The 24,072-nt window shown below is 51.9% G+C and overlaps 1 protein-coding gene across 1 annotated transcript in view; it reads right to left on the bottom strand.

Annotated features, from left to right (window-relative positions):
* The window catches only part of Piezo2 (piezo type mechanosensitive ion channel component 2), a 181,586-nt gene that overhangs the window by 95,820 nt on the left and 61,694 nt on the right, over positions 1-24,072 (bottom strand). The window contains exons 6-11 of the mRNA XM_023705295.1: positions 13,122-13,284; positions 10,102-10,215; positions 8,788-8,826; positions 7,891-8,029; positions 5,469-5,617; positions 2,230-2,460 (exon numbers count right to left, since the gene is read on the bottom strand). Coding sequence (XP_023561063.1) covers positions 2,230-2,460; positions 5,469-5,617; positions 7,891-8,029; positions 8,788-8,826; positions 10,102-10,215; positions 13,122-13,284 — 835 coding nt within the window. The remainder of the gene's footprint in view (positions 1-2,229; positions 2,461-5,468; positions 5,618-7,890; positions 8,030-8,787; positions 8,827-10,101; positions 10,216-13,121; positions 13,285-24,072) is intronic.

Genomic DNA, 24,072 nt, shown 5'->3' with positions numbered 1-24,072 from the left:
CATTCTCAAGGTTGTGCCATCACCACAATCAGTTTTAAAATATTGTCCTTGCTCCAAAACTGATCTCCAGAGCAGTAACCTCCTGCCTCCCAAGTTCTAGCCAACTGCCAATGTATTTTTTGTTTGAATAGATTTGCTTAAACTAGACAATTTAAGTAAATGGAATTATATAAAATATGCTATATGTTCTTTTTTCAAGATTATGCTTAGCACAATGTTTTTAAGATTTATTTGCATGGTGACATGTGCAGTTTTTGGTCCATTTTCTTACTAACATCCACTGTCCCAAAGGAAGATTTTGTATGTCCATTCATCAACAAGGTGCATGGAGGTTGCCTGACCTTTTTTGTGGCCACTGTTTCATGGCTCTGGAAAATGCTGCCATGAGTATTTGTGTGTGAGTTTTCCTGTGAACACACTTATGTTTCTATTACACACCCGACCCCAGGTCGGGAATTGGTAGCTGGGTGGTAACTCTGCCTGGAACGTTTGGAGAAGCTGCCAAATGCTGAACACTTTCCAAAGCTGCTGCCCCACTCTGCATTCCTACCAGCGGTATGTGGTGGATCCAGATCCCCGAGGGACAGGAATCTGATGTGTATGCAGAGAGACTGAATGAACCAGGACCAGCGGGGCTATCTTTCCCAGGAAGACAGCTACCTTCAGGCTTTGAAAGCAGCAGGTGGCACAATGTGGTGGAGCCAGGAATGCATCAGCAGGGCCCAGAGGGCCGGCCTCACTCCTCTCCATCCCACTGACTGATCTGAGCTCAGCGCTGTGCTTTTATGAACATCGTCGCCGTGACGGAGGCTAGGGGCGTGCAGATGTGCGTTACCATCTAGGGCAGAACTTGGCACATGGTTCTGAGGCTCTGGGTGCACTCAGATACAAATGCAGAGCCTCGTGTCCCAGAATCTGGTTTTTAAAATGAGTAATAATATCTCCCTCCCAAAGCACTGCTCTTTTAGGCTCGCGGAGAGCGTTCTGCGTCTTAGCCAGGCGCCTTTCCCACATCTCCTTGTCGCTGCATCAGGCTGGGATGGATTCCCACCATCAACCGAACAAGAGTGTGAATCTCAGAGATTCTGGATTTCTCTTCTACAGAGCGACCGACTCACCAGTTCTCTGTGTGTGAGAAAATGATGGAAGACGAGGGAAAGAAAAGTGTCCCATGAAGACTTATAAGTGGACATACAATGGGGGCTTTAGGGCGGCACAGTCTGGGAGAAAATGCAGAGGTGAGAATGGCATGGGAGGCAGGGGGCGAGCGAACGGATGGAGGAACGAATTCGTGAATGAACTCTCCACGGTCCACGAATGCACAGCGTCTTTGCCATGGCTGTTCACCCATTAGGATTACATTGTCCTTTAGCTCAAAACCCTTCAGTAAAAAACCTGTTAGAAGGACCACTTTCTGCCCCTGCTGCCTTGGAGTCGTGGCTGGCACTCCTGCAGGGGCTGCTCCAGGCAAGAAGCACTCACGCTACACACATCGCTTCTCCTTCAGAGATGCTAGCCTCCTCGCTGCCTGGGGGGGAGACAGTGCCAGGGCTCACTGTGGTACACTGCATGGCCTCTTCTCCGAGTCCCCAGTGTGCATGCAGTGGACTCAGAGCCGGCCACTTTGTTAACAGGCTGGGTAGTGAGTTGGGCGACCTCACCTCCCGAGCAGAAATGACTGAGGCGTGCATGAGACCGCAATGCAATGCGGAGACCGCGGCCGTGCTAATGGCGGGTGAGGGCGCGCCAGCCGGCAAGAAGACGGCCCAGAACGGCGGCCAGAGCTTGTTTGCTGCTCAACGGCTTCAGGATGATCCTGGAGAAAGCCTGCTGGCACCAGTAAATGGCGGTCTGTAAGAGCCACGTGGCACTACTGCCCCTTTACGCAGTGATAACCTACCGAGGAAAGACTTCATCTTCTGCCCCTCGCTGGGTGTTACACTGGGTTTTTGCTTTGCCTTGTGTGCTCCTATGACATCTATGTGCTGCTCCACTATAACTTACACTAAAAGTAACTTATACAAGTAGAAAGCATCATCATTTTTAAGTAAAAGCTAAAAGCGTGGTTTGGTACATGTTCAAGCTTAAACAACAGTGTAGATCGTTCTCCGCTTATGATGTTCATTTTCTGCAAAGCTCTGACTATTGGGAGCTTCGTGTGGTGAGGCTTTGCTCAGTGGGACTAGGCCGATTACCGTGGCTCTGTTCCATTGCTTTCTAATTACTTACCTTTGAGGCGAGTTCTCCTGGCTCTTTCTTCTCCAGAAACCCCGGCACCTTCTTGATCTCTGGCAGTTCAAAGCTCCATATGTACTGCAGCACCAGCAGCAGGTTTGCGTAGGCGACCATGAAGGGTGAGCTGATCATGGCGTACTTCCTCCTGTTGCGGATCATCCACAGCGTACAGGACCAGATGAGGAGCACGAAGGTCAGCCAGCTGTGGTAGGTGATGCTCCAGGCCTGGGGGTGGCAGCGTCAGGGTCAGTGAGGTACCGCCTCCCCCTCCGAGACGCAGCTTCCTACAGGGAAAGGCCACGTGCTCAAGGGAGAAGGAGGAGGCCCTCGGCGGAGTGACTGCATGGCCCTGGCCTGTGGCGGAGGATGGGAGAAGGGGGAAGGGTGCTGCTGCAGAGGGTGACGTCCATGACTCCAGGGGCCCTGCTGTCAGAACATCTCCCTGCCAGACCCCGCTGCTTCCCTTTCGCCCTACTTTGTAGTCTCCAAGTCAGGGGCCAGAGCTTCCTCCTCTCCTGTCCCCAGTTTGGGATTGCTCATGAGTGATTCACGAGTGTGAGCCATAGCTGTGCTGAGAAACGATCAGACATTGGGAGGTATGAGGTTAAGTGTGCAGTCGGGCGGAGGAGCGGCGGTGGAGGTCAGGAGCATACAGGAGGCTGGCGTTAGACACCGACGCCTCTGGCCCCAGGGGCAGGTGACACAGGCTTGGCTTGGCCCCTGTCCAGCCAGGGCGAGGACCGAAGGGCCAGGCCTCCTTCAAAAATAGCACGTTTTCTTCTATTCCCACTACACTCTCAAAGAATCAGAAATGGCCCTCCGACAGTGGCTAGCAGACGACCCCTACGTCAGAGAGCCTGCTGCATGCTTCTGAAATCTCTGACACTGTGATTTGTGTATGAAAAGATGTTCATAAACATTTTCTAGGTGTGTTTGGAGCTAACTGAAATCAATCACATTCTTGAACATTATGAACTACCAAGAGAGCCCTAAAATCCGGTGTGTTCCTGGTCTGCATCGCTTCCGGCGAGCTGGACGGGAATGAGGGTGAAGGAGGCCAGCAGAGAACAAGCAAGACTCTCCTCTCAGCAACTTTCACATTGTCCTGAAACACCACTAGCTTTTTAAGTGATGAGTTCTTTGAAAGTGCTGGTCAAAAAAAACACACTTATAAACTGAAAAGAAAAAAACCCTGCTTTTCTTAAAATCAAATTAGTAACTGACAATTGAAATCATGTGAATTATTTTCATTAAAAATCTTAGTTTTGTATCAAGCCAGGCGTGGTGCTGCGCGTCTGTAATTCTAGCACTCAGGAGGCAGAGGCAGGAGGATTGCTGAATGTCTGAGGCCAACCTGCACTGCTTAGTGGGTTCAATCCCAGCCTGGGCTACATAGTGAGACTCTGTCTCAAAAAAATGCAAACAAAAGCACCAAAAAAGTAAACAAAAAGAAATAGTGAGTGCCGGCCAAGGAGCTCAGCAGACCTTAGTGCCTGCTTAGGCAGAGAGCAGCGGCAGGGGTCTGAACCCCAGGTTGCTGTGCCAGCCACTTTCCCAAGGTGCGCTGAAACAGTGATTGAGACTGGGTGTGGTGGCGCACACCTGTAATCCCAGCACTTGGGAGGCTGAAAACAGGAGGATCACTATGAGTCTGATCTATGTAGTGAGACCCTGAACACCCTGTAGACCCTGTCCTAAATTCATTAAAAAAAAAAAAAAAAAAGAAAAGAAATCGTGTGTATCAAAGGCTAGGTAACATCCAATATATCACAAATTTAGTGGATTGTTACTGGATAACGTACATGGGGCACTCATCAGTGTGAACCGCAGACACAACGTTGCCACTCTGTGTGACCCGGGCTCATGGAGAAGCTTTCGGAGCCCAGAAGGCTTCGCTCCCTCTGCTCACGTGTGCAGAGAAGCAAGCAAGGAGGAGAGGACGACTGAACGCGTGTTGGCTTTGCAAGGCCTCTGAGGGTCCAGCGGAGGGCCCAGTGCAGAATCTAAGGATGGGGCTCCCAGGGTTCAGCGCGGAGCTCAGATCCTCCTGCTTTGGATCTTTGCATAAATGTGCAAATCGCCCTGGCGGACCTGGCTCCTGCAGGGAGCGCTGCTGAGTCACTGAGGCTGTGCCCTCACAGGGCGCGTCTTACACCAAGAACTGCTGTTTTTCCAATTGAGTCTTTTCTACTAAGTAACAAAATGTGTCTCAAAGCTGTTTTTGTTTTAGTTCTATTTTGTTAAGAAAAAGACCAGACTTACCAATGTAAGACAGGAAACACCGGAAGTGCACCCTTTCTAGAGCTCAGACCCAGAACTGCACACCACCTTTCTTACAAGAAGTGACCAGCATTTAACAAGCAGAGACCTGCAGTCCTTTCAGAGGGGAGCACTGGAAAGGCCAGAAATTAATCACAGCACACAGAATGAACTCCACGTGAAGAATGGGACTGGCCACCCTCATGGGAGCCCCAGGACTCCCAAGGCGCCTCAGCTCTGCCGCCTCTCTGGAGGCGGGTGCTGAAGGTGCGGATGTGTGTGGCAGCTTGCTTTATCGAGGGAGTGGATGGACTGAGGTGTCGGCACAACTGAGTTTAGGGATATTTTTCCGTAGAATTACAAAATATTTCCATTGTTTATCATCAAGGGTGTCCATAGGGTCTCATCATTGACACAAAATTTGGAAGAATGGTGTTTTAGATTTCTCAAAACTACAAATCAGTTTTTCAGAAAATCTGTTTTTAGGACAGAGAAAACTTAGAACTTTTAAATCTCTGTTTCTGAAGTTGTAATGGTAGAAATGGAGTTGGCAGGGGCAGGCAGGATGGGGCGCTCACGGGCACCATGGCTGCCCTGCGCCCAGCCGCGGATTATTGCATCTCAGATAAGTCATCCACACCCACTTTCCCAAAGAAATGAAAGCAGTGTGCGCTAGCCTAGGATTCCTTTAATACCTTCTAGAAAAGCTGCCCAACATGTCTTTGTAAGTTGGCAAAATAGGGACAGCTGGATTTGATAAGCAAATCTGAGAAACACACATCCCTATTTACAAAGCAGGCAGGCAGAGTCAGAGAGGATGGGATTCTGCCATGCAGTGCAAATGGCCTGTGAGCGCTAACAGAGCCCACCACAGTCCGCCAGGCCCTGGGGACAGGAGGACACGAGGCCCCTCGCCCCGGCCTGGAGCCAGGCGCCCTGGGCACCAAGTCCAGCCTGGAGCAGCCGGTACCTACCATCATGGCAATGAGGGCGCAGATGTAGCTTTGCTTCATGATGAAGTGGAACACGGACACCATGGCATGCACCCGGACGCTGCGCTTGTCCTCCTGGCTCCTCTGCTCCTCAGATCCTTCCTGCTCACCCTCCTCATCCTCTTTCTTTTCTAGACGGACAGATACTCTATGTGAGCACCGCGCAGATGGTGGGGTCTACAGACACATTCAAGCAGCGAGGCTCAGGCACCGCTTCGGAACAGCCTTTGATTAGACTCTGGGAATTATTTCTACTTAATAAAATTGCTAGAATTCAAATGGAATCATGCTGGGTGGTCAGGTGCTGGGGGCCCATCCCTGGGAAAGCACAGGAGGGAAGAGGGCAACGGGACCCAGGGGAGCTGGGCTGCTCCTGAACAGGTGAGACAGGGTGCCCCTCACGTTGGCACATGGAACACACCCTCCTCCAGCTATCCCTGAGACCTGCCAGCCACCGGTGTGACTGTCCATGGTGTCACATGGGGCCTGGTCGCCCACTTGCCAGCTTCCAGCAAGGCAGTGAGGGCTACGGGGTGGGGCTAGGGGTGGCTCTGACGCCACAGCACGAGGCACCTCAAGCCGGGACCAGCTGGCCACACCCAGGCCCCTGACCCACAGCAGTGTGTGACATGACATGCTGTAAGTTACCAATCAAAAAGTTGTTCTGGGATTTTTGTTCAAAATAACTGGGCTTCCCTTAAAGCGTCGTAGCAGGCAGCGGGTAGCACACTGAAGAAAGAGGAAGACTAAGCCACAGGAAAGCCGGTGACCACCGAGCTAACCCACAGGGGCTTGGGGTACCCTGCGCAGAGCAGGGCTGTGCCCCTCTGTGCGGCACCAGTCCAAGAGGGTGCGCGTGGGAACAAGGACCCTGGAAGTGCGGGATGGTAGGTCTGACTGCACTAGAGCTCTGTGTGCGACGCGTACGTGTGACTCTATGGAGTCCATTTGAGAACCACTTTCCAGGTTTTATTTTACTTTTGAAAGTTCAATTTATGGTATGAGTGTGCTCGGGTGGCCTCGGGGGTTGGCAAACACCACACACTCTCATAGAAGCAGCACAGAGCAGGGCGACTTGGACGCTGAGCTCTGCCACCTGGGCGAGCTGGAACCCGGAACGCCTGCGTGCGGGCAGCATGCTGGCACTCACAGATGCCACTGAGTTGGCGTGTGTGTGCACATGTGTGTGCCCGTGGTGTGTGTCAGGGCAGGCTGACCTCGATCCAACCTCACTGAGAACGATGGATGACCTGACAGATGTGCCGTGCTGCCAGGTAGCAGGTAGTGGCACCGTCAGGGCGACTGCAGGAAGTACCGAGAAGCAGGAAGAACAGCAGCCAGGCCAGGCCAGGAAGGGACTGCGCAGAGAGGTCTCAGAGGATGCTTAATATATCTCTGATGCAAATTAGGGATCTGCCTTTTCTCAAGCTTCTCCCTAGCTACCTGCATGCATTCTGATTTGCCCTTTGCTCGGTATTCAGCTAATTCTGTCTTGACCTGCGACACTCACAGCACCTGGGGGTGGGGGAACAACGGCTGACTCAGCCAGGGGCTTGCGGAGCTCAGAGCTGGAGCTGCCCAGGTCCGTACTCCTCAAGCCATTCCAGAAATTTCTATTTTTAGGTCACGGCTGTAGCTTTTAAAAATGTTGGCTACTAGTTAGATTTTTTTTTTTTAATTTTTTTTTTTTTTTTTTTTTTTTTTTTAAAGAATGCTGTGCAGACTGAAAACAAGTCTGTGGCTAAGATCTCAGCCCCGGCCACCGATTCGCACCTGAATGGCTTTCCTTCCACACAATAAATGGAGACAGAATGTGAGTTTTGACCCGTTCCCAGTTCTGGGAATGAACTCAGGCCTCTCTCTGTCCAGGCAAGCGCCTCACCCGAGCCAGCCCCTCTTAATGGACCCAAAAGGACTCATTCTTAAAACAGTCCAAAAAATCAGTAATGATCGCTTATAGTATCAATGATAGACCAACATATAGATATAATCCTAAATCTTCATACACCTGCCCATGTGGGTTCTATACTATTAAAAGTTTACATGCTTGAAACTTGTTTTATTTTGTTTTTTTGAGTCAGGGTCTTGCCTGTCATGTGGCCAGCCTGGACTCAGCTTGCACCAATCCTCTTTGCCTTCCCCCAAGTGCTGAGATGACAGGTGTGTGCCACCAGCTCTGGCTAAAATATTTTGTTTTAAATTTGCCTCCTAGGGGCCACTTATTTTGAAGACAAGAAGGAAACACAAACTGCAAACGGTTGGAGCCACATGGAGCCAGGGCTCAGACATGCTGGCTGGAAGGCGAGACACCAGCGGAACAGTAATGAGCAAGCGGAGCAAGCAGCAAAGGAAAAGCCACCAGCAGGCTGCGATCCCGACTGCGGCCCCAGGGCTGGCTCCTCACCCGTGGACTCCTCCGAGGGCTCCCAGCGGTAGTGGGGCGTGGAGTACAGGTCGGCCTTGGCGGGGCCATTCTCCAGTGGCAGACTCGGGTGGATGGTGTGGTAGTCCACAGGGTTGCCATTCACTGTCACCAGCAGGCCCTTCAGGGGAGCAGGAGGGGGCTGCTGAGCACAGCCTGGGGTGTCCACACGGGTGGCCCCTCCCCAGGCTCCACTCCACTCCATGGGCAGCACCTGATGGAAGACTGATTTCCTCGACTAGGCAAACCCTCCTGCAATGTGAATCTTGTGCAACCAATATCTCTCCAAACCTCTTCTGCACAGAATGCCGCAGCAACACCCCCCCCCCGGTCCTGTCACACCTGTGGTGAACCATGCAACAATGCCCTGCAGACCTTCCTGCCCACCAGGTCCTGCCCCACAGCACATGTAGTGGCTCTGCAGATGACGAGGGACTCAGCTTAGGCATCCTCTGGAGGTCTGTGTGCCTGCCAGGCTGCACACCTGGCTCCCTTCTGTCTCTTTGGCCCTGTCACTGTCTAGCTAAACACATAAAAGTACACACGCATGCATGTGCATATGTGTTCATGAGCATGCTTGGTGTCTCGTCCAGATGATGCAATGATTAGAACGGCCACAGCACAAAACGCTTACACGACAGCTCGCAGATGGACAAGGCTCTCCTAAGTGTACACGAACGCCATACAGTTACATGCACAGTCACAGCATGAGTCAGTGTTTTAACAGCAATGAATCAGATATAATTTCTGCTAGAAAATGACCAAAAAGCTCATGGCCATCTAATATACATCCCTACATAGACTCAGAGGAGCTCACCCCGCTTGTAACTTTTAAGTCACTTACGCACACACAAATGATAATTCTAAGGATATACTAACATCAGATGGTTTGTAGTCATCTTGGGTCATGGATAAAAGCTGCAAAAAGCAACGCAGGACAGCATATTAGGAGAAGAGCTGATGCTTCGATGCTTCTGCGCATCTGCGACGTTCCCTCCACACACACCTACTCTCTAGCTGGAGGAAGCCGGGTCTGTTAACACCGCCATGCAAACGGACAGCAGCAAATAACTGAGCTGTGAGGCGCTGTTCACTGTGACCACCTCCAGAGTCTCATCTTTATTGAGTTTTAATTATGACAGCAAATATGCACCCATAAACCAGGTGATTACAGAGTTACTATCTTTTTCAGATGTTCTGTTTTAATGGAATAAGCCTTTTGGTTTTACGCTGCCAGAACCCTTAGAGAAATATGCAGAATTCTGAAAGTATTTACTTTTCAAGAAAAGTTTCTTAGTAAAAAAAATTTATCTGTGCTGAGGTTTGAGATTATTTTAAGGTTTGCGTATTGCCTATAAAAAAATAATTATTGTAGGATCATACTTTTAAGCTAGTTTAGTGCCAAGGGTTTGGGATGCCCTCAAATAGTTATTAGCTCGGCAAGTAAGTCTGGGTGTTCTTGAGTCCGGACTCATTTAAGCTCCCATGAACTATGGAAGGTCCCCAAGTAAATTCTTGATGTATCTGTATTTTCAAAGCGCTTTCCGCACAGCGTGGGCCGCGGGAGGCCAGCGAGGGGAGGGCGCCGGCCGCCGCGCCGGCTCTGCTGTGCTTCCGCCAGCGTGTGCGCGCGTGCCGCGTGCGCGCGGCGGGAAACTTTCAGGTCATTTTTCTCCCTCCACTTGGACACTGTCCCCAGCCATGAGCACGGCAAAGGGTCTGCTCCTTGATGCACTGGCATGGGGCAGCCCAGAGGACCTGTCAAGGATGGAAGAGCAACTGTCGTCAGGACACGGCCAGGCCAGGGGCCCACACAGAGCAGAGGAGCTCCACAGGACAGAGAAGGGGCTCAGGCTCTGGGGATTACACGGCCTGCGCCACCTGCACAGCCTCTCAGCAGAGGACAGCCCACACGCTGCTCACTTGCTCACTGTGTGTTTGAAATATAGAGGGTATTTATTTTAAAGAAACAAATCTAGAGCATTTCCTCTAGGACTAGGAGATATCAGCACAAAGTACAGACAGGAAGTGTTGTCCCCACAAGGCCCCCTGGGTGCCCTGTCTGCCCAGCCCAACTTCTCTGCGACCCAGGAGCAGCCCACATTGCCCGCGACATCCTGGGCCCATGTACTGGGTAAAACAAAATACGGCAAGGCAGGCAGAGCGTGCCCATCCGACCCTACAGTGGCTTACTTTCCTCTCGTCGGTGGGGTAGTGGGCCGCATACCACAGGCTCCGCCGCCTCTCTGCTGAGTGCTGGTTGGGGCTGTCACCCAGATCCTCATCCTTGGCCAGCTCTTCTGGCACCTGCAACAGAGTCACCACCACTGCTGTGCCTTCCGGGGCATCATTGCATCTTAAGATAAATAAATTCTTAAAAGTGGCAGCCTGGGCCACTTTTGCCCCGCTGGCCATTTTTCAAAGCCAACGTGTACTCTGCACGGAGCAACACTCTTAGCACAGCCCAGCGCCCTCTGGGCTCTGCACGACAGGGATGGGAGCTGCTCCCTGATTCTGCAAGGCCCAGACCTCGCCAGTGTGCCCGTGAACTGGCCCGGGGTCTTGGTGTGCTGTGCCCTGGGCTCTGCGGGCCAGAGCAGCATCTACAGGAAGTACTCCTTGTTCCTGGGGTGGGGGACCCCTGAGGGACCTTTGCAAACGTCCCAGTCACGGTCACTTGACAACCGGGGACACGCTGTCAGCAGATAGGAACCTCACTCCTCACTGACCTGGCAGTGATGCTGAGTGCTTCTCCCCTCTGTGCTGGGTCCCTCGAGGGCTGGACCGCAGAGAGGACAGCAGAGATACCCCAAGCTGTGTAAAAGGCTCTGCACTACCGAGTCTGACTCGAGGGCGCTGCGGCTGGTTAGAGCAGTCCAGGCTGAGCCTGCCTGGCAGCTCAAGTGAATTTTCACTGACTAGCCTTCTCAGCTCGGGATGGCTGCAGAAAGCAACCCCAGCACAAGTCAAGGAGCACCCATTGGACATTCAACTTCTGACACTAGCTGCACTGCCTTTTTGAACACATGTGATGGCCTGTCGCCTCCACACCCACAGCTCAGGGCTGGCACTTTGTGCGAAATGTGGCAGCAGGATCCAGCCAGTGTTCTGTCCTCTGACGCTGCCTCACCCCCATGACAGGGACTCCTGAGGTGTGGACACTGGACACACAGCCTGCAGGGCTGCCACTGCTCAGGCCCCCATCTCGGCCTCCCGCAGCCTCCCAGAAGGCCCACAGCTTCAACCATGGAACACGGCAGCCCTTGGAGGAAGAGCAAAGCCTTTGCCATGCCTGTGCCTCTCAGGAGAGCGACTTCTGGGGTCCCGGGGAAAGTCGCAGGCCTGGCTTGCGTCTCTGCTCAGCTGTGGCACCTGTGTTTCCGTAATGGTAAGGTATCATTTGAAACTGGTTCCCGCTGTACATTTTAATTTCTTACATACATCCTTTTATTTATGGATGTATATATATATATATATTCGTATGTACAGTGAGTGATAAAATATAGGGCGTTTAAATTTCTAAAAACACTACAGTCAAAGTTGTCTGTTGCCCTTGACCTCCCTCACGAGCCTCTCCCGAGCACACTCGTCACACTCTTCTTGCCGCCTTCTGAAGCAGCAGCTCTGGAAGTCCTTTCCTTGTGGGTCTCTCCAGATGCGACTAAGTGGAGACAGCGGACGCTGCAGCTGAGCGCCATCCCACAGGCGGTGAGCACAGGGCGCGAGATGGCGCGTGTGTGCTGCGCCACTTTGGCTCTTCTCCAGACTCAAAATGGTCATGAAATGGAAGGCAGTCAGGACACTGCAGCCACAGACACTCACAGAAGGGGACGCAGAGCTGCTGCAGACAGTGGCCGGGATGACGGGCGAGCGTGTCCAAAGAAAGGGGCGAACCCTAAGGCGGATTCGTGGCAGCGTGTCTTCTACCACAGTACTTCTCAGAAATTTGACTGTTCACTATTTATAGTCACACTTCATATGAAGTCTGTAGAGGATACCAACATAATGACTTTTAAAGGCTGTTACTGGCATCATCAAATTTTATGAGAGAGCTAGAGAAATGTGACTCAGGACGATGGGGATTCCTTCTGACCTTACAGGACCACCCTAACTGTACAAGCATCCTGCAGGGCTCAGAGCGAAGATGCTCTGTGTGGATGCTAACATCCAGCACACAGCACTGCCCCTTACACGTGACCCCAACATGGACACAGGTGCCCACTGGTGGGAAGACCGACAGACGGTGCCTCAGCCAGGGCCAGAGATGTGCGCCTCGCCCACTCGCTGTCCTGGTAGAGTTGGTGGCCTCCACTTCTCCCAGGCCGCATTTCCCTGAGGAAGTGCAGGACCCGGCTGTTGTGGACCTGCTCAGCTGGCCTTGGTCGAGCATCTGGTGACTGGCTGATGGAGTGACTGTGTGGCTCTAGCCTGGTCTGCAGATGTGAGGACAGGAATGAGGAAGGAGCAAAACTGCTCCAGGCCTAGACGCAAGCGAGGAGAACAGGAGATGGACTGCAGGCCCGGCTCAGCCTGGCTCTGAACACATCTGCCCTGAGCAGTGCCCCCTGCAGGGCGCAGGTGAGGCAGCTCTGACCCAACTTGGCCTGGAAGCAGAGCTCCTCACAGCCACTGGAAGACCAAGGACTGAGGCCACCCTCAGAGGTTCAGGGCTCCAGTACTCCAGCAGGGGACAACCTTGTTCCCATGGAGGCCTCCCCTACTGTGCGAAGTGAACTGCAGGCTCCAAGCACTGGGTTCCTGCAGCACCCTCAGGGAAGAAAAGGCTGTGAAGGCCACCACGGGGCTAAGGGGTGCAGGGTCAGTAAGTTTGTGATTTCAGGAAAATGGGCCTCTGTAGCCCCTCATTTTCCTCACCTGTGGGAGACGGAAACAACACTGGGTCTTCAGAGAAGGTGCAATAAAGTTTGTAAACAGACTAGCATGTTACCTGTACTTACTAAATTCGCAGTAACAAATCCAACTCTGGACTCTCTTTCCTGCAACGATTTGAGGCAGCTCTGAAGGGCCCTTACACGGAAGCCAGGCCTCCTCCTGCCACTTTCTATGCACCTAGCCCTCGGCCGCACTGGGTTCTGGGACCAGACGCTGCCGTGATGTAGGCATATGTGCCGGTTGGTGGGGCAGCGGGAGCAGCGGCCCATCCCCAGGACCCCAGGCCACTATAGCAAGACCACCGCATCCCAGACCCTTACCAGGGGCTCCTGGAGCCAGATGCGGATCAGCGTAGCCAGCGTGTAGTACATGACCAGCAGCAGGATGGGGTTGGCATGGTGGTACCAGGACAGGTTTGGGCTGACGATGATCTTCCATGTACTGGAGCAGTCAGTCTGGATCACCGACTTGATACCAAACAACCTGTTTCAGAACAAAGCAACACTGCTAAGCCTTCTGTCTCTGACAGTCACCCCACCCTTGCCTAGACGCAGGAGTACCTCATGATGCAGTACAGGAGGGCCCTTGTGAGGTGCGAGAAATCTGCACATTCCTGAAACATGCAGGCACGAGGCATAACAGTGACGTCCACTTTAGAGGAATGATCTTCATGTTGCCTCAAACACCCAGCTAACCCGAAGACCTCACATGCCTTTACAGACGTACTTTTTAAAAAATGTATTTAGTACAGTGTCTACAGGATCTACAGGGTCTCACTATGTAGATTCGCCTTGTAGTGATCCTCCTGTTTTCAGCCTTCCAAGTGCTGGGATTACAGGCACATGCCACCACCTGCAGTCTCAATCACTGTCTCAGCGCACCGTGGGGGCAGGGCCGGCACAGCACGCTGGGGATCGAGCCCTGGCCACTGCTCTCTGCCTAAGCAGGCGCGTTAGTCTGCTGAGCCATCTGGCCGGTCCCACAACCTTACATTTTGATAGCCATTTAGCCCTATTAAACTCCCACATTACTGCAATGCCCAGTATGTGGTCACACATTACCAAGTCCAACTAAATGAGCAAATAGTTTGGTTTTGGCTGGACTTTAGCCATTCAGCTAGTCTTGATGTTATGGGGCAAATATTGAAAGTGGACATAGTTCCACATTTCAAATGTATAAGTCAAATATTATATATGCTCTATACATATTATATAGCATTTTTGGAAAATATAGTTATGTCAAATTTTATTTACAGGCAATTTGACTTTTTCTAAGCTTTGTAATCAATCAGATGACTATAAGGCTTGTTAAACTTTGAAACAGTTTATTTTTAATGCTGCTTTCTACTATAAATCAGAATGCTTTTGATTATATAGTGGAAAAATGTACAAAATATGATTTATTTAGAAATTCATTTTGATTTGCAGTTCTTCTCAAACAAGGCACTACTAAACGAATAAGACTTTTATGTGCCGAATGCATGTCATACCTGTCTATTGTTGGAATTCCCTATAAATAAACTTGCTTTCATTTCTAACTCACATTCCACGGCCACTTATGTCAAGGGTTGGGGTGATAACCCCTTGGTGTTACCACTGTTTTCTATCACGAAGTAAGCACAGTGACACAACACAGATTCCCAAGTAAGATAAAGAGAAATTTAACTTGCTTCAATTGTATTAGAAAAAAACAACATATTAGACCTCATGTTTGCTATGATTTTTTTTTCCTTCAATCCAGGAAGATTTTTTTTATAGTTAGCATCTGAAAGAAAAAAGTACGAAAGGGCCAGGGACGTAGCGCAGCAACATGGCGCCTGCCTTGCCAGCGCAACGTTGTGAGTTTGATTCGCAGTACTCAAAACAAAAGAAAAAGAAAAAATTAAAAGTACTGAAATATCACACTGAATGTCATTAACAAATACAATTAATGCATGTTACTCTTAAGCAAAATAAAATACATAAATGAGAAGAATTCTTTAATACAAAAGAATCTACTTAGCATAGCGGAATTTTCCAAACATGTTTTTACAGCCCTACATTGAAATGCAATTTCTTGTATAAAGGACAAAGAATGAAAAGCTCTTAGATGTGGAATCGGATGGGCGGGATGGGCGCTCAGGTTGATGTCAGCGGCAGTGTCCAATTTCCAAGTCCTGGCATCTGGCATCGCAGCTAGGAATGAGCTCATCTAGCTGCAGAGTTTATACGAACCTGCTTCTCCCCATCAGAAATTTAATAGGAACTTTCCACAGCTGTTTGTAAACCGACCCACGAGCCCGTGAAGGCGTCCACGTCAGCTGCGCCCCTTCACACTTCCCCTTGGGCTCAGCGCTCCGGCCAGCGGGCTCGGACACGTCCAGGTGCACACAGAGGCTCCAGCGGCTGCAGCAAGCACCAGGCAAGAGGTCTCACACAAATGTGCGTAGGCCACACGGCACGAGGCCACTGTCGCCCACAAGCACCGTTCCCCAGCGGAGACAGCAGATGCTGTGAAGAGCTAGGGCCCCTGCCCTTAAGGACGAGGAACATCGTCGAAAGAATGTGCATATAAGACAGGAAACTGCAAGTTTCACACCCACCTTGGCACTGCAATCCTGGTTCTCTGCAGGAGAAAATGGAATTTACTGAGCCCTCTGCTTTCCAGAATTACATGCGGATACAAATGAGACAGAGAAAAGCAGCCCAGCGCCTGCCCAGAGAACTCACTTCTTGCAACAGCAGTGTCACGGGCTGGCCAGGGTCACTGCCCTCGCTGCACGCGGGTGATGGGCACCGATACTGGGGAGTGTAGCATCCCGAGCAGTTGGTCCAGAAAGGTGAGATGGGAGGAGGAGGAGACCTGAACGGGTGAGAGGTCGCCAGGCTGCGAAGCTGCGCGGGACAGCATTAGGCAGCACGGCAAGGACCACTCCCGGGCTGCGCGTTCACCCCACCCTTCGGGTACCACAGCTTCCAGCGCCTCCGAGGGAGCCCAGCCCAGCTTCACGCTGACGGAGCACAAGGCCCTGGCTTTCCACAGGGGAACCACAGGGATTCCACCAGACACACACCAGAAAGCATTTGTGTTAAATACATCTGGACCTGAACTTCTGCTGCACATGTTCCAACTTTCATTGGTCATGATTCCCTAAAGAATTCAGTCGAGCAATGAGGCATCTGCGTGTTTGATGAATCAGTCTCTAACATGGTTAGAGGCGATCATCTTAAATCTCCCTCAGCCAGGTCCCATGGCCCAGCTAGCGGGGTTCGGGGCTGAGGCATGGTGCCCCCTACTTGACACTCACTGGAGACAGAAAGAGGAGGCTTCCCCTTCTCTGCATCCCTTGTCCACTCCATCCCCGGCCCCTCACTTCATTGAGAACGAGCTGAGAACGAGGGTGTGCTCAGTGACGCATGCTTTTGGCCTACCTTGCTCGGGAAATCTGACAGCACTGGGGCTGGGCGTGAGCATCCTGACAGTGAAGCCTACCTTCCCAGGCAGCCTTACACCAAATGCTAAAGGCCTCGCCTGCTCCACTGTTTCCCACGGGAGGCTGATGAGCCCTCGGGGCATGGCTTGTCATGCTGTGGCATCCTCTGTGGCCCACGTTCCTGTCCACAGAAGGCCACCTCCCTGCCTCTTTTCTCCAGACCACCCCAGACATTGCTGCAATTGGCACCCAGAGGCTCGGGTCGGGCTCACCGTGCTGTCCTCTCCTCCTCCTGCTGCCCTCTCTGGCCTGCAGCAGGTGCCCAGGGCGCTTTGGGGAAGGGCGACTGCGCCCTCCGTGCTGGGTCTCTCATTCCTCCTCCTCACAGTGAAGCTAGCTCACAGACTCCAGGCTTCACCAAAACAGCCAGTTGCTTTGGCCTTCCTGTCCTTAGCTAGGGTTCTTCTCACCTACTGTGACATTTCTGGGGGTTGCCAACTCAGGAACGAGGGGTGCAAGGGCCAGGTACCTCTACCAAGTCATGGGCCACATAGATCCAAGAAGAGCCCGGCAGACTTCAGGTTTCCTGCTACCTCGGCAGTGCAGCCTCCAAGCCCAACTGATGGGCACAGTGCCCGTCAGTGTGCATGCCGTATCCAGTCTCCTTCAAACACAGGATACCCCAGAGGGACACTTCAGCCAAACATAACATCCTGCTGTGGCCACCGGAGCGCTCGTGTCCATCTCAGTGTGCAAAATGCGTTCAGTCTACCTCTGAGAGTCACCAACATTGCAGGCCAGGCAGGGCTTCCGTCTCGCTCCCTCGCTCCCTCGCCACGTGTGCCTTCCATCCCGATCACTCCGGATCCGGATACTCACACAGCCCAGAATGCGTCCTTCTGCTATGAGCACAGTCTAGCCTCTGAACCCTCATGCTAAGTTATAAAGTTCCTTTGTGCTGTAAGCAATTCTTTCTTCATTCTTTCTAAAATTAATTTTATTGAGAAAAAATTGCAATGTGACAGCTTCAAAACAGGTTGGTAGGAGAGTTACAACAATTGATACATTGCATATTGTTGTCTTTGTAGTAGTCATTCACAGCACAAGATGCAGACATGATATCCTGTCCAAACACTATTAGTGCAGACCTTTTCTCTTATTGAATTAAGAGAAAGTAGCTGTATATCTATCCTAACTATTTTGTATATACAGATACAAAATTGTCCTTCCTCTGTATCCCCTTTTTTTGCTCAGTTTTGTCAGAGATGGGTATTCCATTGCCATCCAAATATTGTAGGTGCTTGAATTCAGCAAAATATTCCAATATAGTCGTGTACTCCACAATAGCAGTGGGTTATCTGCAGGACTGGCAATGTCCGAATCTGATGACGTGAGCCTTCCGCAGCTTAGCATATGAACATGGCTTCACTTTTCATACCTCATTTCTATACCTTTCTGCTGGATGGTTAAGACCAAGATAAAGCAAGACCTATATAGGGCTGGCTGGCTTTCTTTCTCTTTCTTTCTTTCTTTCTTTCTTTCTTTCTTTCTTTCTTTCTTTCTTTCTTTCCTTTCTTTGGAACTGGGGATTGAACTCAGGCCCTTGCGCTTGCCAGGGAAGCACTTACTCTGCTGAGCCATCTCCCCGGCCCCTAGGTCTTTCTTCATTCTTTACAGTTAATGTACACCAGCAGCCTGAAACGGGTTCCCAGCCTCTTCCTTTCTGTGCCTTCATCCTGTCCCTTTGCTTTGTTTTGCTTTGGGCATCTGTGACGTGGCGACATCTGTCTGAGGGCTGCCTTCCACATCTGGTGCTGGAGTCACTTTGCCAGACTCTGAATTAAGGCACTGAATCCAACGGGATGGAGCGGAATGGAACATGTACGAGGCAGAAGGGGAAGTCAGGGCTGCAGACAGATAGAAGCTTCTAGAATTTCTGGGAAGACACTGCTGCTGCTTGGCGCCCAGCACCCATGCCCTTAGGGCTCTTGGCTTGGACAGGAAGCAGAGGATGAGCACACGGGAGCCCACTTCATTGCTTCCAGCCTGCACCAGACCCTGTCGAATATACTTCTTCTTGTCCTCTACCAGCTGCATATGAGCACCTTGAACTTTGCCCTCTAAACGAGCCATCTGCCCGTGTGGACAGCCAAGGACACTGCTTCTTAAACGGAGAGTCCTGGTGCATGGTTTGGATGTGGATGGCTCTGAGAGTCTCCCTGCTGACACTAGGAGCTGGGACCCGAGAAGTGGGGCCCACTGGAGGCCCTGGGCCACGGTCTGTGTGGCTGGCTCCCTGTCTGGGGGCTGATCCCCTGCACACTTCCTGACGCCCTCCCCGAGGCCCACACTGAGCCATGCACTTGACTCCAAAACTGTGTAAATGATCCTCTTTTCTGCAAAACCATAGCAGCTCTGGTTAGTAGTACTGCAATGGAACACTGACAAACACATCAAATTTATAATTAAGAAACAATAAGAGGTTCCAAGTCCAGTAGGAACAACCCAAGAGGCAACCTGGACGATTCTTTTCAGGTCCTGTGGCCGTGCTGGCTCGGTTGCTACACAGGAAGTGCACTTGCACGCCCTACTCGAGCAGAAGGAGGCACCTGCCAACCTGGCTCCTTCCTACAGGCCAAGAGCACCTGCACCTGCCCCTGGCTCTGGTGCCCCCAGGGCTAGTAATAGCCGCTCTCACCCTGTGGAACACGTTTCTCTCCCTCTCTGGGGCACTCAAACATCTGGCCACACGTGGCCATCATGACTTGGCAGGACATCGGATTCTATGTCACTTGATGGCAGATTTATAAAGTGGCCGTCTGCTTCAGGTTCACACCTGCATGGAGTCTGCTAACACGGAACGTGCCATGCGCTGGGGATCCCTAACACTGAGGCTGGCACCACACGTACAGAGCAACTTGACTGGACCCAACACTGGCCGCTGGGGCACACAGCTCAGTGGCATGAGCTGTGCGAAGGGCGTGCGCGCCGTGTCCAGGACGCCTCCGTGCTGCAGACACGAAGGCCGGCCCACTAAGCCCTTCTCCGTTGTCCTCTCTTGCAGTCCCTGATAGCTCTAATGTACGCTCTGTCTGACTTCTCTCCTAGGCACCTTGTAGAACTGCGGTCACACAGTGTTTATCTTCTGAGACTGGCACATGTCCCTTAGCACAGTGTCCACAACGTCGTCCGGCAGCATGTGTCAGGATTTTGCATCACCTGAGGTTGGATCCTGTTCCTTGTACACACAACCCACAACTTATCCGATCATCCCACAACAGGAGCTTCCATGTTTCGCTACTGTGAACACTGACACTGAGAGGGGCCTTTTCTCTGCCAGCACTGAGTGACAAGCACTGGCAGCCACAGAGGAGGGGCAGGACACCCCATTCTGGCGCAGCGGCAAGCTTCCCAAGGTGGTGGCCTCTTGCCTTGGTGATGGCCAGAACCAAGCATTTGCTTTGCCTTATCTCACCTGGAGTGAACCGGGTTTGCTGGTCCAATACGTGTTTTCCCCTGGAGCCCTGCTTGCCCGGCTCCACAGACTCGCTTTGGTAAATGCAGGCACGGCTTGGAGCTCAGCAGAAGCCCTAGGCCGACCCGTGTGGATTCTGGGAGCCCTTGTTTCCTTCTCTCCATCACTCTACACCCACATCAGAGCCTTTAACCTCTCTTGTTCTGACCTCTGGTCTGCAGCCAGTGGGGACACCCTGCTGCTGTAGGTCCCTTCTCCTATCCAACCTGCAGCTGGTACTGCCGGGCAGAGAATCAGAGTAGCTACATGGCTGGTTCTGTTCCTTTCCCTCTGTATCAGTCAGCTTTCCCACTGCTGAGACAAACTGCCCAGCTCCTGCAATGAAAGGCTGAGAGCTGTATTGAGCTCCCTCTCTGAGGACTCCGTTCATGGTCAGCCGGCTCCAAGGGGGGAGCAGGGTGGGAGGGTGTGGGGAGTAAAGTGCTTAGTCCACGGCGGTCAGGAAGCTGAGGGGGAGCAGGGCCAGACAGGCCTTACCCGGTGCTGGCGGCCACCCCTCAACCCACCCAGGCATGCCCAGAGGAGTGCTGCCTCTGGTGCGGACAATAACCTTAGCTGCACACCCCCCTCACAGGTGTCTTCCTCCTGCATGTGCAGCTGTCCGATGTCCGATCACAGTTGTTCCTGCCATGTTCCTAGCTTCCGCGCTGAATACGGTCAGATGCCCGGTGGGTGCCCTTTACCTTCCTCCCAGACACCACCTTATTCACGCCCACCCTTACTCCAGTGCTGCTGCCTCCTACCTGCCTCCTCAGATGCAGGCTGTTCTGCTCAACACACGCCTGCTGTCAGTGAGTGCAGCACACGTGAACACAACCCGAATGCAAGTCGCTACACTCAGACATCTGACTGCGCCTTGCACATGCTATCTCACGTGTCAGTTAACTACAGCCCGGAAGTGGTGCCGAAGGAAATGCCCACCACGCGCCCCGACGCCACTCTGCTCATCAGGGCAGTGGCGCCCAGGGTACAGGCCTCCCCCTTCTCTAGACCTCCACGGCGGCTCCACACAGCACACCCTTCTCGACCTCACTCTCCACCTTCAAGAGTTCTCACAGGCTCTCAGGACCCAGTTTTCCTAGCTGAGCCAAACACTTGCCTCACCTCCCTTTTCCCGCCTCCGCTTTTCTTGTTTTTATCTTTTCCTTCCTGTCTTCTCCCCGAAGCGTACTTAGCACTAGTGAGCAGACACAGCGAGAGGACTAGGAGACAGCTTTGAAAGACTTCTTCAGAGAGCCGCCAGGAGGGGACTGCACCAACCGCTGAGAACAAAGCGGCGAAGCAGCCTCAGCCGCCCCCACTTCACCACGGTCGGTCCGTGGGGCCCTCACAGAGGAGAACAGCTGCACCTCCAGAGAAGAGCGGGGCAAAAACCTCTCTCTCCCTGTCCTGTGAGGACTGCGCCCCGGAAGCCAGCTAGTGCTTAGGGCTTTTGGAGTGCAGGCAAGTCGGGACAACACCTGTAACTGCTGCTTCAATGTTTTTTCTTCCATAATGTTAATAGAAAATTAATTTCTATAAAAATCTCCACCTGTGAGAACCGTAATAATAAGTCATTATATCTTGTGGGCAAAAATCACCCCCAGGTTGTGCTAGTAACACATTTCATAAGCGAAAGCTAGAAGAAAAGTATAAAATGTTACTACCATAAGGCCAGCTCAGCCCACAGCCAGCCCAGAGGCCCGGCCTGCCGGCCAGGAGAACCACAACTGCTGTCCCAGCTGCCCGTGCTGCCACCTGCCTCCCACACGCTCCCAGACCGAGGACCACACAAACAAGCTCGGCCTTCTTGGTAAGAGACAGAAGGCCCAGGCTGAGGCCAAAGTACGTGACTGGGGCTTTAGGATCCTGAGCCGGAAGCGCTCACAGAGCATCCGCTGTCAGAAAACAGGTCTCGCAAAGACCCAGAAACCTTCCAGATACCTACTACTGTTTTCCTAGTATTCCTTACCCCTGCCCCATTTTACTGAGTTATGTCCATACCGTTAAGCTGGAAATACACCCAAGACTGAATCTGGCTACACAGAAAGCCCCTAAGCAGTTCTCACACAATCACTGGCATTCTCAAAATTTCCCCCAAAACTCACTGCCCACTAGCAGTGTCTCAGCGAAGCTCCATCACAAAGCTCCGTGGGCCTTTCTGTGTTACCTTCCTCTCAGAAACCATTAGCTCACTGCTGGTGCAACTGTTGTGTGGGAAACTGACCTGAAGTCCCCAGAAGCGACATCTTGTGCTCTTCTGCTCTTCCCAGCAGAGTAGAAAAACAACCCACACTTAACACAGTCAGAATGGCTGAAGTCGGATCGGATCGGATCGGATCGCTGGGCTACATTACCCAGTTCCCAGGGAACACAGCGAAGTCCGCCCCCTCAGACCCAAGTGCCCTCTGGTCTCATCTCAAGTCTCAATTTGAGAACACTGAGTGCCCATCCGGGAACTTACCTGGGGACCCCAGGTGTGCAGCAAGTAGCCCCACCCATACCAAGCAGTGGCTGACGTCTCTGGGGGTGCATTGGGCCTCCGTCAAATCACAAGTGCTCTTGAGCTGATGAGGACCTAGGCAAGCTGGGCTTTGCCTTCTCTACTCTGTCCCCAGCCCCACTCCCCATCTCTTTTCCTTCTGACTTGTTCAAACTTTTTAAGGTAACTACACTGGAGAAAATACCTAGAAGAAGAAGTCAGGTCACCTGGAAACTTTCATTGCCAACTGACTGCCAATTCCTTTGCTTGGCTGTTAATGCTTGATTTTAGGGATGAGGCACACGACACCATGCTCACAGAGTAGCACCACAGCACGCAACAGTGCGCGAGAACCCCTGCCTGCCGCTACTATTATTATTGTTACCGTGAGTTAAATCACAAATATGACCAGTGTCAGGGTCGGGTCTAATGGTGCTAAGCTAAACCCAGGGCCCTGAGAGCAAGAGTTTATGAGTTTCTCTTCCGAGGACACAGAATGCAGTCCCTCTCAGAGCGGGCCAGGGCTCCACAGGGCCAGCAGGACGCTGCAGGGGTTGGGAGGGTGCTCGGAGTCAAACTCCTGCATGGTGTGTCAGGGTGCTCACCAAGAGGGAGATTTGTTTCATCTTGGTAAAGTGGACAAAGAAAGGAGAGGGGTCAGTCAGCACTGTCTCGGATTGGTCTTGGCAAAAGCACAATTCACTCCTTTCACGATCGGGTGCTGTTTCTTATGATAAACAAAGACAAGCTCTACACGGAGCACTCTTGGGACCCACCTGGGCAAAGAAGGTAGAGGGACAGGTGACAACCAGTCCTGTGGCTGACACAACTGTGGGAGCCCACATTCTAGGGAGACTCGGTTTCAGCAACTATCAACAATGTCATTTTGCAATCTTCCAAGTCCAGAACGGGAGCAGCCTTCAGTGGTCCTCACTAGACGTCCCCTTGCAGGGGAGAGCAGGATTTCATGAGGGCTCTCTCCAAGAAGTGCACGCCATCCCAACCCAGCAGCCTGCAAGCAGCTCTCTAGCACCCTTGAGTGCCTGGAGGAAGAGCAAGGGAACAGGTCCAGGGACAATCCAGTGTTACCAGCAGGCGTAAGGTCTTGCTTTAAACTCCTGGAGAAGCAAGGAAGCTTGAGAACCACTGGTGGAGGGTGTCAAAGTCTCTTCTCAACTCAACATGCTATGTGACATCAAAAAGCTCCAAGTCTAACTGTGGTGGGTGCAACAGAATCAATTTGTGTTTGTGAGTGACACCAAGGGCTATTGTCAGAAACATATACAGAGTCAGATGTACACGGAGGGCCGTGGCTGTGCCACGCGGCACTTCACGGAACTTCCTCCACGTTGGACAAGTGTCTTTGGTGTGGTCTTCAGGGAGCCTTGCAGTGAAATTCTGCTTCTCACGGCGAGCCCCTGGAGGGGATAATGCTGCCTTTGACACATGAGGTTCTGCTACCCTGGCGTCCAATTCCTCCCCTTCCTGCTGCATTGCATCATATGGAAAACACAGCCGATGTTTAACCATCTTTCTTCGTTAGTTTCTTACTTGGACTTTAAACATGTTTCCAGGCCAAACCTGTGGACACGGTTCCGCGTGTGAGAAAACTGCAACTTGACAGATTTCCTGCTACATTGCTTTTTCAAGCTCAGAAAAACTTTGCATCGCGTCTCTTGGGTTCTGCCTGATGCCTTTGAAGACGGTGGGGCACATTTATGTCTTAGGTATTTGCCAATTTTCTGTAATTGGGTTTTATGCTATATTTACACTAAATCACAGCTGTCCAAAGGATGGTTTTGTACCCAGTAAAATGTGTGCTGTGTGCAGAACTGTAACTGCAGACAAGTTGAGGCCATTTGG

The sequence above is a fragment of the Octodon degus genome, unplaced genomic scaffold (assembly GCF_000260255.1).
Source record: "Octodon degus isolate 3935 unplaced genomic scaffold, OctDeg1.0 scaffold00216, whole genome shotgun sequence".
NCBI classification, from domain to species: Eukaryota; Metazoa; Chordata; class Mammalia; order Rodentia; family Octodontidae; genus Octodon; species Octodon degus.
The sequence above is the reverse complement of the archived record's forward strand: the minus strand, read 5'-3'. Positions and strand labels throughout refer to the sequence as shown.